The sequence below is a fragment of the Loxodonta africana genome, chromosome 5 (genome assembly GCF_030014295.1).
Source record: "Loxodonta africana isolate mLoxAfr1 chromosome 5, mLoxAfr1.hap2, whole genome shotgun sequence".
In the NCBI taxonomy this organism is placed as follows: Eukaryota; Metazoa; Chordata; class Mammalia; order Proboscidea; family Elephantidae; genus Loxodonta; species Loxodonta africana.
The window spans coordinates 117,802,298-117,822,549 of NC_087346.1; the positions used below are offsets into that span (position 1 = coordinate 117,802,298).

General features: G+C 36.2%; 1 protein-coding gene across 20 annotated transcripts in view; it reads right to left on the reverse strand.

Annotated features, from left to right (window-relative positions):
* Positions 1–20,252, reverse strand: part of N4BP2 (NEDD4 binding protein 2) — a 107,349-nt gene that overhangs the window by 17,420 nt on the left and 69,677 nt on the right. For 18 of the 20 annotated variants that reach the window (XM_003411308.4, XM_023549813.2, XM_023549811.2 and 15 more), the window contains 3 exons: positions 14,290–14,428; positions 5,881–6,069; positions 4,636–4,804 (listed from right to left, as the gene is read on the reverse strand). In XM_003411308.4, coding sequence (XP_003411356.1) covers positions 4,636–4,804; positions 5,881–6,069; positions 14,290–14,428 — 497 coding nt within the window. Of the gene's footprint in view, positions 1–4,635; positions 4,805–5,880; positions 6,070–14,286; positions 14,429–20,252 lie in introns of those variants that run through there. The other 2 variants (XM_064285925.1, XR_010322113.1) reach the window with 2 other exon arrangements.

Here is a 20,252-nt window from a genome sequence, read left to right on the forward strand (position 1 = left end):
AGGAATCCTCTAGTCTCACCCAGTTCAGTTTTGAACATTTCAATGTGGTTTGGGTCAAAGTTTACAGAACAAATTAGTTTCCCCTTCCACAATTTATACACATTTTGTTTCGTGACATTAGTTGCAATCCCCTCAATGTGACAACTCCCTACCATCTTCTTCCCTGGGTTTCACGTTTTCATTCGCCCATCTTTCCTGCCCCTCCCTGCCTTCTGAACTTTGTTTTTGGGCCAGTGCTGCCCTTTTGGTCTCGTACGGTTGACTGCTGTAAGGAGCATGTTCCTCACGGATGTTACTGTTCACTTTATAGGCTTGTCTATTGTTTGGCTGAAAGATGATCTCCAGGAGTGTGTTCTGTTCCAGGTTTGAAGGGTGTCTAAGAGTCATAGTCTTGGGAAAATTCCACCAGTCTCTATCAGATTAGTAAGTCTAGTCCTTTTGATGAATTTGAATTTTGTTCTACATTTTTCTCCCACGCTGCCCAGGGCCTTCTATTGTGATCCCAATCAGGGTGGTTAGCAGTGATAGTGGTAACTGGGTACCATCTAGTTCTTCTAGTCTCAGGCTAGTGCAGGCTGTGGTTCATATGGTCCGTTAGTCTTATGGACTAATTGTCTCTCTGAGTCTTTGATTTTCTTCACTCTTCTTTGCTCCGGATGGGAAGAGACCAATAGCTGTATCCTAGGTGACCGCTTGCAAGTTTTTAAGACCCCAGACATTACTCACCAAAATAGGATACAGAACATTGTCTTTATGGACTCTGTCATGCCAATTGGCCTAGATGTCTGCTGAGACTATGTACTAAGCCCTCAAGACCAGTGACTCAGTCCCTCAAGGTGTATGGTTACGGCTAAGAAGTTTTCATAACTTTGCCCCGTGTGCTCTAATACACACAATGACATATTTGTAGTACATACAATATATATGTAGATATATCCCCTGCAAAACCTATATACGCTCATGGGTATACTCCCATATGCCATCCCACACCTGTTCAGCTTACATATCTACCTATGTATCCACTCGTAAATTACTGTTTGTTATTACTGTTATTGCAGGATTGTGTACATAATAGTATTCACCATTGTTTCCTTTTATTCTTGCATTCCACCCAGTGTCTTCCTTTGCCTTGGTCATGTTATGTTGACATCCCGCTTACTGTGTATTGCCTTTCCCCTCACCCAAGTTAATAACGTGTCTACTATCTAGTTAGTGATCTTTCCTCCCTCCCTCTCCCATCTCTAGTGACCATCAAAGGATGCATTTTTCTATGTATAAACTTTTCTTGAGTGTTTATAATAGCAGTCACATATGATATTTGTCCTTATGTGATTGACTTGTTTCACTCAGCATAATGTCCTCCAGGTTCATCCATGTTGTGAGATGTTTTGCAGATTCATCGTTATTCTTTAACACTGCATAGTATTCCATTGTGTGTATGTACCATAGTTTGTGTATCCATTCTGTTGACAGGCACTTAGGTTGTTTCCATCTTTTTGCTATTGGGAATAATGCTATAATGAACATGGTGTGCATTATCAAAAATATTCTAATAGTGGTGAAAGGAGATGACTTCTAGTATTAGAGTACAAGGTAAGTAAAATAGATTCTACTTTTCTAATAAATGCTACTATCTGATGATGGAAAAAGAATGACATGTTAAACTAACAAGATATTTAAACAGTACATGCAGTACATGATACTCTGCTCAGACAAGAGGCAGGCAATGGTCTTTGCTACTGACCTGTAATATAAAAAATACAAGTAGACAGATGATTTTTTAAAGGTGTACAGCACTGACTGGTAATATTCTTTATGAGCCAACCTGTTATTTAGTTAAAAGATTATCTCAGAGGGTAGTTTCTGTTCAAAGTTCACATAGTATCTCAGTGCAACAGTGTTAAGGAATCCTCTAGTCTCACCCAGTTCAGTTTTGAACATTTCACTGTGGTTGTGAATTACCAAACCAAATCCAACACCGTATTAAAAGGATTATACACCATACCAAGTGAGATTTATTCCAGGAATGCAGGGGTGGCTCGACACTAGAAAATTAATCAATATAATACACTAATGAAGGAAAAGAACCACATGATTATCGCCATCGATACAGAAAAGGCATTCAACAAAATTCAACATCCTGTCATGATAAAAACACTCTACAAACTAAGAATAGAACAAAAATTTCTCAATATGGTAAAGGGCATTTATGAAAAACCCATAGCTGACATCATACTCAGTGGAGAAAGACTGAGAGCTTTCCCCTTAAAATCAGGGACAAGAATGCCCACTCTTACCACTGCTATTCAGGACTGGAAGTCCTAGCCAGAGCAATTAGGCAAAGAAAAAGAAATTCTTCCTTTCCAATGAAGTAAAACTATCTCTATTTGCAGATGACATGATCCTATATACACATATAAAATCGCAAAGAATCCATTAAGAAAGCTAATAACCGAATTCAGCGAAGCTGCAAGGTACCAGGTCAATGTACAAATTTCAGCTGGGTTTCTATATACCAGTAATGAACAATTTGAAAATGAAATTAAAAAAACAATTCCATTTACAATGACATCTAAAAGAATAAATATCTAGGAATAAATTTAACCAGACAGGTGAATAACTTGTTCATATCAAACTATAAAAAATACTGCTGAAAGAAATTAAAAAGGGCCTAAAAAAATGGAAAGCCATCCCACGTTCATGGACTGAAAAACTTAAGACTGTTAAGATGTTGAAGTGATCTATATATATTCAACACAATCCTTATCAAATTCCAACCACCTTTTTTTTGCAGAAATATAAGAACCAAACCTAAGATTCATATGGAATTGCAAGGAGCCCCAGCTAAAGTAATCTTGAAAAAGAAGTACAAAGTAGGACTCACACTTTCCAATCTAAACATGTACTATAAAAACTACAATAATCAAAACAGTGTGGTACTGGTATAATGACAGACATATAACTCAAATGAATACAACTGAGAGTCCAGAAACAAGCCCATATATCCATGGTCAATTGATTCTCAACAAGGGTCTCTTCAATAAATGATCTGCGACAACATGAAAAGAATGAAATTGGATTCAATCCTCACACCATATACAAAAATTAACTCAAAATGGATCAATGATCTAAATAAAAGGATTAAAACCATAAAACTCTTAGAAAAAAACACAGATGTAATGCTTTGGGACCTAGTTTTCGACAATGGATTCTCAGATATACCACTAAAAGCATGAACAACAAAAGACAGAACAGATAAACTGTACTTCATCAAAATTAAAAACTTTATCCATCAAGGGACTTTATAAGCAAAATAAAGAGTCAACCTACAGAATGAAAAAAGAAATATTTGGGAACTGTATCTCTGATAATGGTTTAATATCCAGAACGTGTAAAGAACTCCTATAACTCAGCAAGAAAAAGATAAACAAACCAATAAAAAATAGGCAAAGGACTTGAATAGACATTTCTGCACAGAAGATATAAAATTGGCTAATAACAACATGAAAAGATGTTCAATGTCATGTCTTTAAGGAAATGCAAATCAAAACCACAATAAGGTAACACTTCACATCCATTAGGATAGCCATTATTAGAAAAACGGAAAATAACAAGTGTTGGCGAAGACATGGAGAAATCAGAACCCTCACCCATTATTGGTGGGACTGTAAAATCGTGCAGATGCTGTGGAAAACAGTTTGGCAATTTCTCAAAAAGCTAAATATAGAACCAGCCATTGCACTTCTAGGTACATACTCAAAAGAACTGAAAGCAGGTACTCAGATACTTGGACATCAGTGTTCACTGCAGTATTATTCACAAGAGTCTATCAGATAAATGGATAAACAAAATGAAGTACACACATACAACAGAATTATTATTCATCCATAAACAGAAATGAAGCTCTGATACATCCTATGACATGGATGAACCTTGAGAACATTATGCTGAGTAAAAATAAGACACAAAAGGTCAAATATTATATGATTCTCACTTATATGAAATGTTTAGAATAGGGAAATGCATAGAGACCAAAATTTATGAGTAGTTACCAGGGACAGGTAGGGGGTGGGGGAATAGGAAGTTATTACTTAAGGGGTACTAAGTTTCTGTTAAAGGTGATGAAAAAATTTGGAAATTGATAATAATGAAAAATTGCACAACACAGTATACGTAATTAATGTCACTGAATTCTACATGTAAAAATGGTTGAAATGGCAAAAGTTTATTATATATATTTTACAATAAAAAAATCTTTTAAACAACTGGTATTTAATATCTATTAACTCTAACAAATGTCTCTTGAACAAAGATGTACAATATTCCTGAAAGGTTCCATTTAAGAGCCACAGAGGATTCTCAGGTTATATCAGTCAGTATCCTCCTTTTAATAAATTCAACAGAGGAATACAAATAACTAAAACGTGGAAACAAACAAGAATGACAATAATCACGCAAATGAGAATTCTTTCCCAAGAAGATTCTCTTAAAAGAATGAGACTATTTACAAACATCTATAAATGGGGCACAGGCTGCCCTGAGCCTGTACAGTCAGACTCTCCAGACTTTCTGAGTTATCTTGGCACAAGCAAGGACACATTTTCTAGTGAAGATCTGTCATTAGCACAGTCCTACCTTCAGCTTTCTGCTGTAAAACCGTCATGAGATGTGCTATAGCTTCATCCACACGCAGCCCATGGAGGTCTAACACGTTCTCTGGCAGCAGGGAGGCATTGACCTTCTCGAAGATCTCCACAGCGGCAAGGTGATTGGCTTCTTTCATCTTCCGCTCATGGAGACTACCCTTTAATTATAAACATATCACCAGTGGACACTTCCAACATTTCCTGCTCAGCAGGAAACTAATAGTGCCCCAAATAAAAGGAAGACCAAAAAAACAAACAAGAAAACTAAAATTTTAAATAATGCAATGGGACCATATACATGAATGTACCAAAATTTAAGGGAATTTCAATGAATTAATAGTGTAGCTCTTAAACTGCTGAATCATTATTTCTAAATTTTCTAAACAAAAAAAGAAGGAACACCACACATCTCAGGAAAGAATCCACTGGTTTTATTATTTGTGTATCTTTTGATAATCCTCATTCTAATCTTGACATTCCCTTTCAGCATCTTATAGTTTACTCCTGAAGCCAAACTCCTAGGTTTGCTGTTAGGTCTCACAGGGCTATACACAGTTTGACACCATTCTCTGCTTAATCACAAAAGAGTAAGCCACATGGAACCACAAAAGTAAAAAGTAAATCAAGCAAGTTTCTTGTAATACGATGCAAAAACCATCTGGGTAGAAATGTTACTTCCCTGAGAAATTATATTAATGCCATTTTCTGACTATAAAACTGATGTATTACTAAAAATTCAAACATGGTAGGAATAGTAAACCCCCTGTAATCACATCCTGAGATGGTCAATATTAACATTCTATCCTTCCTCCTTCCTGGAGGAAAGACAGCAGAACACTAATATCTACCAAAGCCAGAAAGGTAAACACATCCACAGAAAGCGAGCATTTCAAGAGAGATGAAATTCTTAGAACCACACATTTCTTATATATTAGAATATCTTATTTGTGTCACTTAAATAACCTCTCCATTCCCCAGGATAACCTAATCTAGTCACAATACAGGTGCTATGTCCTTTAAGATTATTCAGACATCCTAAGTGACCCTATAGGACAGAGCAGAACTGCCCCATACGGTTTCTAAGGGGTGCCTGGTGGATTTGAACTGCTGACCTTGTGGTTAGCAGTTATAGCTCTTAATCACTACGCCACCAGGGTTTCCAATAAAGGGTCACTATGAGTCGGAATCGCCTCAATGGCAACAGGTTTGGCTTGGTTTCTGGTTTACACTTTACCTGCTGGGCATAAAAAGTGGCAACATTTTTTCTCCCCATTCGATAAGCTTCTTTTGCCTTGATGTAGCATTCCATCCTCTTCTGTTGGTGCAAGAAAGCCTCTGCCCTATAGTCATCATACATTGGGTGCTCAAAATCCTGGGAAGACAGTTCACTCGGTATGTCGTCAGTCTCTCTTGATTTCTTTACCTAAAAGATATTACACAATAAAACATAAAAAAAGTAGAACATACAGACCTTTAGAAAATGTATATGAAAACTGAGCTTTCATATTTTTCAACTTTCTTCTCAGATAACAAACAGATTCTCCCCAGTGTCTACCTAGTAAGTCAGGAACTTAGAGAATATCAGTAACTTTTCTTTTTATTATTATTGTGGTGAATACATATGTAACAAAACATTTGCACTGTAGTATTTTTCAGACAATTTAGTGACATTAATTATGTCCATCATGCTGTACAACTATCAGCATTTCTAAATTTTTCTATTACCTGTCTTAGATATCTAGTGCTGCTATAACAGAAATACCACAAGTGGATGGCTTTAACAAAGAAAAATTTATTTTCTCATAGTCTAGGAGGCTACAAGTCCAAATTCAGGGTGCCAGCACCAGGGGAAGGCTTTCTCTGTCAGCTCTGGAAGATCCTTGTCATCAACCTTCCCCTGGACTAGGAGCTTCTCCGTGCAGGAAACCCAGGTACAAAGGAGAGGCTCTGCTCCTGGCACTGCTTTTTGCACTCTCTGCTTGCTTCCCTTTCCTTTTATGTCTTGTAAGATAAAAGGTGGTGCAGGCCACACCCCAGGGAAACTCCCTTTACACTGGATCAGGGATGTGACCTTAGTAAGGGTGTTACAATCCTACCCTAACCCTCTTTAACATAAAATTACAATCACAAAATGGAAGACAATCACACAGTACTGGGAATCCTGGCCTAACCAGGTTGACACATATTCAGTCCATGATGACCCTTAACAAAATGAGCTCCCCTTCCTCTTCCCTCCTGCTGCCTCTGGTAACCAATAACCTTAGGTCTGTACGGATTTGCCTATTGTAGGTATCTCATATAAACAGAATCATACAATATTTGCCCTTTTGTGACTATTTCATTCAGCATGTTTTCAAGATTCATCCATGTTGTAGCATGTATCAGGACTTCATTTCTCTTTATGGCTGAGTAATATTCTATTGTATGTACGTATGACATTTTGATTTCCATCTGTTGACAGACATTTAGGCTGTTTCCATCTTTGGGCTATTGTGAATAATATGGCAATGAACACTGGTTTACATGTAATCTCTTTGTGTTCCTGCTTTCAGGTCTTTTGGATATATACCCATAAGTAGTTGCTGGATTATATGGTAATTCCATATTTAACTTTTTGAGGAAACATTAGATTGTTCTCCACAGTAGCTGTACCATTTCATAATTCCACCAGCAATGGATGAGCTTCCTATTTCTTCACATTTTCACTAACATCTATTGTTTTCAGTTATTTTAATTATAGCCATTCTAGTGGGGGTGCAGTGAATTGGTATCTCATTGCGGTTTTGATTTCCATTTCCCTAATGACTAACGACTTTGAGCACCTTTTCATGTGCCTAGTGGCCATGTGTGTATCTTCTTAAAATGTCTATTCAAGTCCTTGGCCCATTGATTGATGAGGTTATTGGTCTTTTTGTTGTTAAGTTATAGGAGTTCTTTATATATTCTGTATATTAAACCCTTATTCGACACATGGTTCCCAAAAATTTTCTCCCAATCTATAGGTTGTCTTTGCACTTTGTTGACAAAGTCCTTTGATGCACAAAAGTTTTTAATTTTGTTGAGGTTATTAACTTTTTAATGTCTTTAACCTAAGCCAGTTGCTGTTGAGTTAATTCAGTGCCATTCTGGGTACTCCCCTTTTTTTTAACCACACTTAGGAGATGTTGAGTTCTCTAAAATTATCAAAACAAAAGTAAGTCACAAAATCAAGCCAAAAGAGAGAATAGAAGCTTTTCAAAGAATAAAACTCATTTGTCTAATGCAAAAATTTCCCATTTTTAGTTCACAAACCCACTCAAAGTGTTCAGGTCATTGAAAACATAAGGGCAAAGGCATATTTCTATTTAAATAACTGAATAATTTTCTCTTTAAACAGAAAGGCCTATAGAGTGACCATGTTTGGTAGTTAGTGAAAATCAATTAAGTAAGTTTATGGGTCAGTTTTCTATCAGCTGACAACCACTAGCCACTATGTAATACTGACTGTTGTACAAATCCAATCAACTTTTTAAAAAAATTATCAGTATTTATCCAAAAAAGATCCTTAGTTGACACAAAACGTAAAAGTAACTCTAATTTAAAACAGAATAATGAAAATAATTATTATGCAAATTTGCTCATCGTTCTCTGCCAAATATAAAAATTGCATTTTTCTGAGCAAAATTCTTGGACAGCACATCCAGATGTCACTAGAACTTCAAAAGTAAATGTCAAAATAACAAAACATAGTGAGTGACTTCTACATTCACTTTGGCTTTTTATTCATTCAATTCTCCAAAGCGTTATTTACAAAGAGCTGTTTGCAAACAACAATCTGATATGTCTCTTAGCTTATCATTACGGGGAAATTTTAATTAATACGATTTAAGCTGATTTTCTTAAATGCATAGAACAATTTCAAGCATCAGGTGCCATACCAAATAATTTAATCCACATTTTAATGCAATTCAATCCCAAAACCAAACAAAATGTCATTTTCAATATTTTAAATAAATTATGCTTTTCTGATACAATTAACTGAAAGTAAATTAAATGGTATGGGCTTTGCCAAATTGCAAAAAGAATTGTCTTATTAAAAACATCAAGGATTTTAATTATAATGTACTCTATAATACAATCTTTAACAAAATACTGATTTAAAATTTATGTAATACCATTTAATATGCATGTTATATAATTAAATGGCATTACATAAAAATTACATATATGTGTGTGTAATTTACATATATAGATAATATCGCAAAAGTGATAAAATAATTTTTCAGATTTCCTGCCTGCGATTGCAGTCCAGAAGCCAAGAAAAGTTGGGAAAAAATGGTCTAATACATAATAGTAATTGGTTATATTCTTTCTTCACACATTTTACTTACTTGGCCCCTAGAACTCTAGAGGCTTGAAAAAATTAGCAAAGAGGCAAATAAATAAAGAAGAGAAAATTATAAAGGTGTCATCATGTGTCTTAGTTATCCAGTGCTGCTGTAACAGAATTTTCGCAAAGTCTAGCGGGCTAGACGCCCAAATTCAGAGCATCAGCTCCAGGGGAAGGCTTTCCCTCTCTGTCAGCTCTGGAAGAAGGTCCTTTTCATCCATCTTCCCTTGGACTAGGAGCTTCTCTGCACAGGAACCCTGGGTCCAAAGGACAAGCTCTGCTCCTGGCGCTGCTTTCTTGGTGATATGAGGTCCCCCGTCTCTGCTCACTTTTCTCTTTTATATCTCAAAAGACACTGGCTCAAGACACAATCCAGACTTGTAGATTGAGTCCTGTGTCATTAACATAACTGCTGCCTATCCCACCTCACTAACATCACAGAGGTAGGATTTACAACACATAGGAAAATCACATCAGATGACAAAATGGTGGACAATCACACAATACTGGGAATTGTGGCCCAGCCAAATTGATATAGATATTTTTGACAGACACAATTCAATCTATGATACCATACACCTAATTCATTGCCAGAGTAGTATCAAATCTGTGTATCAGAGAATATACAGTTAACTGATTCACTTTTGCAACAAACATCCAGCTTATTATATGAAAGAAGACATGATCTCTCTTATGTAAGCATATCCATAGAACCTATCTCTTTATGTCACTCTCAAACAAACCAAAAAAAAAAACAACCCAAGCCTGTTGCCATTGATTCCAACTCATAGCAACCCTATAGGACAGAGTAAAACTGTCCCATAGGGTTTCTAAGGAGCTGCTGGTGGATTTGAACTGCTGACCTTTTGGTTAGCAGCTAGAGGCCTAACCACAGCGCCACCAGGGCTCCGTGTCACTCACTGGTGCTTAATGCTTGTTTCATATAAATGTTTAAATTTTCTATGAGTATATGGCTTGCTTCTCTGATAAAAATCAAAGACTGTGGAGGATAATTAAAATGCTTTCTATGACCTTTCAAAACCCCATAATGAAAAAAATAAAAATAAAACCCATAGTGTCTAACACTATGACCTAATAGATATTTCACAGCATTACAGCCTCTGTTGGTGTTCACACTAGAAAATACAAATGATATTTGGTTCTCTGGTAATTTATTTTAAATAAAAGATAAAACAGCATATAATGAAAAGCACTTTAAAATACAAATGAGATTTTTATACCATTTCAGAGTAACATGGTTTACTATAATTTTTCATAAGCAAGGGTCAGATGAAATGTTTCCTTTTTTAAAATTCATCTAATTAAGGGCAAAGCTTTCGGGCCTGGATTTTAACAGTGAATTATCTAATATAACAACAAAAGCACAAACAGGAAAAAGCAAAATAAATAAATGTGTCCTCATAAAAATGAAAACCTTTTGTTCATCAGAAGATTTTACCAAGAAAATAAAAAGGCAAGCTACTAAGAAAGTATCTTTGTAAACCATAAATTTCATAAGAATCCTACAACCAAAATATATATAAAACTTTGACAACTTAGCAACAAAAAGACAAATAACCCAATAAAAAATGCACAAAAGAAGTGAATAGACATTTCACCACAGAGGAACATTCAAATGGCCACCAAACACGTGAAAAGATGTTCAAAGTCATTAGCCATTTGAGAGGTGCAAACCAAAACCACAGTGAGATATCATTTCACTCCCACAAGGATGTATAAGATTAAAAAACAGAAAATAACAAATGTTGCTCAGGATATGGGGAAACTGGAACCCTTTTTCATTGCTGGTGGGAATGCAAAATGGTACAGCCCTTGTGGAAAATAGTGTGATGGTACCTCAAAAAACTAAAAATAGAACTACCACATGACCCAGCAATTCCACTAGTAGGTATATACCCAAAAAACTTGAAAGCAGAGACTCAGAGACTTGTATACCAATGTTCACTACAGCACTATTCACAATAGCCAAAAGGTAGAAACAACCTAAATGCCCACCAACGAATGGATAAACAAAATGTGGTATATACATACAATGGAATACTATTCAGAAAGAGAAATGAAGTCTTGATACACGGTACAACATGAGTGGAGCTTGAAGACATTATGCTGAATGAAATACGTCAATTACAAAAGGACAAATATTACATGACCTCACATATAAAAAGACAAAAGCAGGCAAACATATAGACTAAAGTTTATTAGTAATTACCAGGCACAGAAAGGAGGTGGAAAAGGGGGATTTATTACTTATAAAGCATGAGTTTAGGTTTATGGTGATGGAATAATTACACTGATTAAGGGTAGGGTTGCACAGTCAATTAATGTAACTGCAGTCAATTAAGCTGTATACCTGTAAAAAGTTGAACTGGCAAAAGTTGTATGATAGATGGAGATGAGAGCAGCTGCTAAGGCTGCTTATAGACAACCAAGACAACCAAACACCTCATTGGTTTTGGTTTCTTGGATTGGAGGTTTAGGGTCATGGTTTCATGGGACACCTCAGTTAACTGGCCTACTAACATGTTTAGTCCTTCTGTTCTATCTCTCAGTTTGTCGTGTAGTACCTACGGTCTTAAAAGTTTACAAGCAGCCAACCAAGGTACAACTGGTCTCTATTTGCCTGGCATAAGAGAATAAGAAGGAGAGCCAGGAATAGGAGGAAGAAATGGATATGTGGCTAACTGCCCCAATGAATAACTGCTTCTTTTGCCATAAGACCAAAAGATGGTGCCTGGCTACCATTACCGAATGTTCTGATCAAAGACTCCATAGTAGAATTCTGATCAAAAGGGAGAAAATGGAGGACAATATTTCAAATCCCAGAGAATCCAGACATTCGAGTGCCATGAAGGCTGGATGAACCCCCGAAACTACTATCCTGAGATAATCTTTAAACCTTAAATCAAAAATATCACCTGGGTCTGGAGACCGTGGTTTTGGGGGACATCTACGTCAACTGGCATAACAAAGTTTATTAAGAAGTTCTGCATCCCACTTTGGTGAGTGGCATCTGGGGTCTTAAAAGCTCAGGAGCGGCCCTCTAAGATCCATCAATCAGTCCCAACCTCTGTGGAGCAAAAGAAAATAAAGAACACCAAAGACACAAGGAAAATATTAGCCCAAAAGACAAAGGGGCCACATAAACCAGAGACTCCACCAGCCTCAGACCAGAAGAACTAGATGGTGCCTGGCTACCACCAATGACCGTCCTGAGAGGGAACACAAAAGAGAGTACCTGACAGAGCAGGGGAAAAGTGGCATGCAGAACTCAAATTCATGTAAAAAGGCAAGACTTAATGGTCTGACTGAGACTGGAGGAACCCCAGAAGACAATGGCTCCTAGACTCTCTGTTAACCCAGAACTAAAACCATTCCTGAAGCCAACTCTTCAGACATAGATTAGACTGGACTATAAAACATAAAATAACACTCATGAAGACTGTGCTTCTTAGCTCAAGTAGGTACATGAGACTAAATGGGCAGCTCCTGTCCACAGGCAGGATGAGAAGGCAGAAAGGGATAGGAGGTGGTTGAATGGACTCGGGAAATGCAGGGTGCAAAGGGGGAGTGGGCTGTCACTAAGGTTACATAACAATATGTGTATAAGTTTTTATATAAGAAATTAACTAGAGCTGTAAACTTCCACCAAAAGCACAATAAAAATAAAAATATGTATTGAATGAAAAAAAAATGAGGAAATGGGCAGGTATTGCTTAAGGGATACTGAGTTTCTGTTAAGGGTGATGAAAAAATCTGTAAAGAGATAATGGTGTGCTAATTGTTACACAACACGGTAAATGTAATTTGTGTCACTGAATTGTATACACAAAAATGATTGAAATGGTAAATGTTCTGTTATATATATTTTACCACAATGAAAAAAATAAAGCAAGGGAATGAAGCCCAACATTCTTGAAGAGGACCTTATCTTAACAAACACCAGAGCATTAAGAGTACTTTCATATACACTCTTTACATTTATTTTCTATAGACTAAAATATATTACCATGTTCATTCTTTAGACACGTTTTTATAACTGATTCCCTTTCTGCTTAGACCAACCTCATGGCATCCTACAATATTCCTCATTCAAAAACTTTTTGTTGGGCTACATATAGCAGCACCATGATGACTGCTCAAGCATTGTTTCTGTCAGAAACTACAGACAAGTTAATCATCTGAACTCATCATGTAAAAACCAAAACCTAAACCAAATCCATTGCCATCGAGTCGATTCCAACTCATAGCGAGCCTATAGGACAGTATAGAACTGCACCATAGGGTTTCCAAGGCTGTAATCTTTACAGAAGCAGACTGCCAAGTCCTTCTTCCACAGAACAGCTGGTGGGTTTGAACTGCTGACGTTTCAGTTAGCAGCCTAGAGCTTAACCATTGCACCATCAGGGCTCCTTTATCAGGTAAAGCATGTCAAAATAACAACCAAGTTGAAATAAATTATTTCTATGAGCCAAGAATCAAAAAACATACATGCATTACTACATATGCTTATGTTGTACATTTAGTAAATATATTTTAATAAAGCATATTACTATATACAATATGTATATTAAACAGACTTATATTGTATATTTATTACTGTGGAATATTTCACTTGTAATTCCATATTGAAATTGCATTCTGATACCCACAAAGTACCATAATTTTCAGTCAACTTTCTAAAATTAGAGACAGACTTTCTAAAATAAAAGCAAATACATTCATACAGACAAAAACAGAAAATTAAAACCCAGAAATCTAGCTTTTCTCAGAAAATTCTAGAACAATTTAAGTATATCTAACTCTCTACACAAATCAAACCTGTCAGGCCTACACCCTCAATTTTATATTTGTTAGTAACTGCATATCCTCATTACAAGATGAGCCACCCCAGGAAAAAAAACTACCAAAAAAAATCAAAAAGTTGCCAAAACAATTTCTACCCGTATTATTTATACCTTAAGGCCCATTATATTACCACCCTACTGTTATTCAAGTAAGCTTTATACTCTAATATGCAGAGTTTACACAGTAAGATGCAGAAAATCACTTGCTTGTATGCCTTAAAAAAAAAAAAAAATAATCAGCTATAAATTAATTCTTTTGAGTAGATATTTTAAACCAAATATGCTATTTACTGGTGATTAAACTTCCAATCTAGTCAAAATAGAGATAATCATTAAATGATCTCAATGGACCTATTATATTTTTGTATACAATTATTTACCATTACAGTAAAAATAAATAACTTCATACCTTTTTCTCTTTAGGCTTTTGTGCAGTTTGAGAAGTGACATTCTCATTTTGGTGAGCAAACTCTTGTGCTACAACTGTTTTTACAGGGTCTCCTTCCAGAACACAGTTTAGAAATTGCACTGTTTGTTCTAAACAACAGCTGTAGAAAGTTTCAGTAGAAAAACAATGTCAATAAATGAAAATAAATGTTATGTAGAAACACTAACATAAGCAATCCTGCGAGCATTTTATAATGTGAAAAACTAGCTCACTTTTTAAGTTGTCAGCATTGAAATTAAATGTTCACTGTGTACTTCAAAACCTCAGAAATACAGTCAAGTAACAGACTCAGAAGCTAGTTTTTAAAAAATGAATATCAAAAGATAACATATCGATAACTCAATTTCTGATCCTTTATTCCAGGCAGATTATCAACAACAAATCTTTCTTTCATTATATGACATACACTCTTGAAATCTTTTCCTGGAGTCACACATGGTTTCAGTTTCCTTCATACACCAAAAACAGACAATATGCCATTAAGCTGACACTTCGACTGTGTCAAATTCCACTTTTCACTTATACCACAGGGTTCTACACAAAGAAATTCCAAGCAAGACACAGAAAGGGAAGAAGGAAACTCTATCCTTCCTGTCATCCCCACATTAATCAGACATGTTTTCAAGGCAATGCTGTATTATCTCTAGTATGAAATTTTACAAATTGACAAATACCTGAAATATCCATTTTCTAATATCTAAAGAAACACATTCCAAAGCAAATTATAAATGATTTTTATAGTGTTACTCATTATTTCATTCTACTTATGCCCCTGATCTCTCCCAGATAACAGAGGGCAAATCACACAGGATTATTTGAGAAATTCAGTATCACTGTACTATTTTGTTATTCCTCAATCTACTTAGACAATTCTTGAAGAGGAGCCATTTGGGCATACCAATTCTACTTTAGCCCTCTCATCTTGCTACCTAAACACAGACGGGATAACTGGAGCCAGAAGCTACCAGCAATTATCTGTATCCTTCCTAGCCTTAAAACCATTCAGCTTGCCTATCCATGGTGCTGGAAGCCAGTTTCCACAACTTGTGTTTGAGGAGTACTGCTCTGGTAGATTAGACCTCAGGCACACGCTGCAGTAACTGAGCCTATTCTTCTTACTAGGATGAAGCTGAAGCTACAGCCATAGGTGAATTATCTAGTTGTTGGCAGGCAAAGAGAGGGAATCGATCAATTACCCTGAGGTGCCTGGATGGCCAGTCACTTCTGACTATCCCCAGAAAGGACTAAAACAGCCCCTCACCTTGCCTATGGAACAACTCTGGGCTGTTTTTGTCCCAGGTTTTCAGAATTATCTTCAGAAAAATTTTTCAAGCATTTGATAACAATATTGTTTGATAACTTCTGCATTTTGTTTGATTGCCTTTGAATGCATACAAATATGCATCTCTTCCAGTCAATTGGCCAGGCAGCTGTCTTCTAAATCTCTTGACATAGACAAGTGAGCACTTCCAGTGTTACATCAGTTAGTTGAGACACTGGTAGTGGTATTCTGTCAATTCCTGGAGACTTGTTTCTCGCCAATGCCTTCAGTGTAGTTTGGACTTCTTCCTTCAATAACAGTTCTTGATTATATACTACCTCCTGAAATGGTTGAACGCTGGCCAATTATTTTTGGTACAATGATTCTGTGTATTCTCCCCACATTCTTTTGATGATTCCTGCGTCATTCAATATTTTGCTCATAGGATCCTCCAGTATTGCAACTGGAGGCTTGAATTTTCTCTTCAGTTCTTTCAGCTTAAGAAATGTTGACTGTATTCCTCCCTTTTGGTTTTCTAACTCTACTTTGTCTTCTCGAGACACCCTTTGAAATCTTCTGTTCAGCTCTTCTACTTTATTATTTCTTCTGTTAGTTTTAGCTACTCTGTGCGTAAGAGCAAGTTTCAGAGTCTCTTCTGACATCCATTTCGGTCTTTACCTTCTTTCCTTTCTTTTTATTGACCTTTTAATTTACTCATGTATGCTTGATGTCTTCGGACATAAGTGTTCAGTGCATCAAATCTATTCTTGAGATGGTCTCTAAATTCAGGAAGGATGTATTCAAGGTTGTACTTTGGCTCTCACAGACTTGCTTTGATTTTCTTTCTCTTCAGCTTCAACATGAAATTGTACATGTGCAAATGGTAAGCAGTTCTGCAGCCAGCCCCTGGCTTTATGCTGACTGATAATATTGAGCTGCTCCATCGTCTCTTTCCACTGATGTAGTCAATTTGATTGCTGTATAATTCATCCAATGAAGTTTGCGTGTAATTCTGTTGTTGAAAAAATAGTATTTCTAATGAATAAGACACTGGTCTTGCAGAATTCTATCTTGCAATCTCTTGCATCATTTCTTTAACGAAGGTCATATTTTCCAACTACTGTTCCTTCTTGTTTCTAACTTTCACATTCCAATCACCAGTAATTATCAATGCCATCTTGACTGTATATTCGATCAATTTCAGATTGTATGAACTCATAAAAATCTTCAATTCCTTCAGCATTCACGGTTGGTGTGTAAATTTCAATAATAGTCATATCAACTGGTCTTCTCTGTAGGTATATGGAGATTAACCTATCATTGACAATGTTGTACTTCAGGATAGATCTTGAAATGTTCTTTTTGACAATAAATGCAATGCCCTTCCTCTTAAATTTGTTGTTCCTGGTATAGCAGACTTACGACTGTCACGTCCAAGATATCCAATAATAGTCCATTTCAGCTCATTAAAGCCTAGGATATTAATCTCTCAGTGTTCCATTTCATTTTTAATGACTTCCAAATTTCCTTGATCCATAATTAGTGCACTCCACTGTCTAATTACTAATAGATGTCTGCAGCTGCTCCTTCTCATTCTGAATCATGCTATATCAGCAAATGAAGGTCCCAAAAGCTTAACTCCACCCACATCATTAAGCTTGACTCTACTTTGAGAAGACAGCTCTTCTGCAGTTGTATCTTGAGTGCCTTCCAACCTGAGGGACTTATCTTCCAGCACTGTATCAGACAATGTTCCATTGTTATACATATGGCTTACACTGGCTAGTTTTCAGAGGTAGATCGCCAGGTCTGTCTTTCTCCATTAAAACTTGTCCACCATGGTTGACCCAGCTGCCAGAAGTTCAAGCCGGATTCAGAAGAGGACATGGAATGAGGGATATCAACGCTAATGTCAGTTGGATCTTGGCCAAAAGCAGAAACTATGAGAAACACATTTACCCGTGTTTTATCAGCTATGCGGGGCATTTGACTTGTATGGAACAAAATTATGTATGTATGGATCAAGTTGTATGGATCAAATTATGGATAACATTACAAAGAATGGGAATTCCCGAATACTTAATCGTGTTCATATGGAACTCATACATAGATCAAGAGGCAGTCGTTCAAACAGAATACGGGGATACTGAATGGTTTAAAATTGGCAAAGGTATATATGGGAGTATTGTATCCTTTCACCTTACTTATTTGATCTGTATGCTGAATGTTTTAAAAAGCAAAGATGTCACTTTGATAATTAAGGGGCGCCTGACCCAAGCCATGGTCTTTTCGATCACCTCATATGCATGAGAAAGCTGGACAAAGAACAAGGAAGACAGAAGAACAGATATATTTGAATTGTGGTGCTGGCAAAGAATATTGACTATACCGTGGACTGCCAAAAGAACAAACAAATTTGTCTTGGAAGGGATACAACTAGAATGCTCCTTAGAAGCAAGGACAGCAAAACTTGGCTCACTTACTTTGGACATGTCATCAAGAAAGACCAAGCTCTATAAAAAGACATATGTTGGGTAAAGTAGGGGTCAGTGAAAATGAGGGAAACCCTCAATGAAACCAACTGATACAATAGCCACAACAATGAACTCAAACATAACAATGATCATAAAGATGGCACAGATTTAGCCAACATTTAGTTCTGTTGTATATAAGGTCACTATGCATTGGAGCCAACTTAATGGTAACTAACATTTATTATTAATAACATTAACAAACTAAAGAACAAAATCTATATTAGATTCTCAAAAGATTTTAAAAGGCATCTGTTTAAAACAAATTCTTGCTAAAATAAGGATTTAAGAAAAGTATATGATCAAAGGTTGTTATGGACTGAATTGTATCTCCCAAAAATGTGTGTCAACTTGGCTAGGCCATGATTTCTAGTATTGTATGGTTGTCCTCCATCTTGTGAGCTGATGTAATTTTCCTCTGTGATGTACATCCTAACCTCTATGATGTTAATGGAGCCCTCCTGGGTGGTTAAGAGCTCAGCTGCTAACCAAACAGTCAGCAGTTTGAATCTACCAGCAGCTACCTGGAAACCCTATGGGACAGTTCTACTCCGACCGATAGGGTCCCTATGAGACAACAGTTGTTGTTGTTTTGCCTTTATGATTTTAATGAGGCAGGAGTAGAAGCAGTTAATGAGGCAGGCCCCTTTCTATAGGATTAGGTTGTATCTTGAGTCAATCTCTTTTGAGGTATAAAAGAGAGAGGCAAGCACAGAGGAGAGGTACCTCATTACCAACAAACAAGAAGAGCCAGGAGCAGAGCACACCCTTTGGACCCGGGGTTCCTGCACTGAGAAGCTAGACCAGGGGAAGGTGATGACAAGGACCTTTCGCCAGAACTGAGGGACAGAGAAAGTCTTCCCCTGGAGGCAGCACCCTTCTAGCCTCCTAGACTATTAACAATAAATTTCTGTTTGTTAAAGTCGTCCACTCGTGGTACTTCTGTTATAGCAGCACCAGATAACTGAGACAAAGGCATATCTTATTCATTACTGCAGCACTGTTCACAATAGCCAAAAGCTAGAAATAAACTAAATGTCCATCGACACATGAATGTGGTAATACATATAATGGAATGTTACGCTGCCATAGAAGAGATGAAGTCCTGCTATATGATACAACATGGATAAGTCTTGTAAACACAATAAAACAATTTTAAAAAAGAAGTACCCATGACGATTTTTTTAAGTATATATTATTCAAATCAAAAGAAATCCTAACATACCAAACATCAAAATATATAATACTACAATAATTAAAACAATATGACAGTAACTTAGTACCAAATAGCTCAATGGAAAAAAACAGTCTTTAAAAGAAAACACATACTTGAGAATGTGGTATATAACAGTGGTTATACCTAATATGGAAACCCTGGTGGCATAGTGGTTAAGTGCTACAGCTGCTAACTGAAAGGTCGGCAGTTCAAATCCACCAGGCGCTCCTTGGAAACTCTATGGGGCAGTTCTACTCTGTCCTATAGGGTTGCTATGAGTCGGAATCGACTTGATGGCAACAGGTTTGGTTGTTTTTGGATACCTAATATCAGTAAAAAAAAATATCAGTAGGTAAAGATAACCCTTTCATGTGGTTAATCATTGGGGAAAATAAGTTAGATCTCTACCTCATATCGTACATAAAAATGTTAAATGAATTACAACTTTTTAAACTATAAAAAATACTAGAAGAAAATACTTTTATAATATTGAGGTAGGACGGACAGCCTAAAAAAGAGACATAAAACTCAGAAACAATACAAGATTTTCTGATAAAATGCATGAATTAAAATACATATATGACAAAAGAGACTATACACAGGTTAAGAAATTAAAAGTGTCATAGTAGAATGTAGAAATTGGTGACCTGGCATATGTTTTTTTGAGTATATTTTACCACAATAAAAAAAAGTATCTATAAACAAATGCATTCTATATTAACAGATAAAGATTAAAATCTGGAAAGAAATAAAAACAACCAAAAGCAATTAATAAAAAAATACATGAAAAAAAGCTCAACCTTACTAGTCATCAGGAAGATTTAAACAATAATATTTCATTTTTCCCATAAAATTGGCAAAATTTTTATAGACTTCTAATATCCAAGGAAGATGATGATATCTGCGCATGAAACTG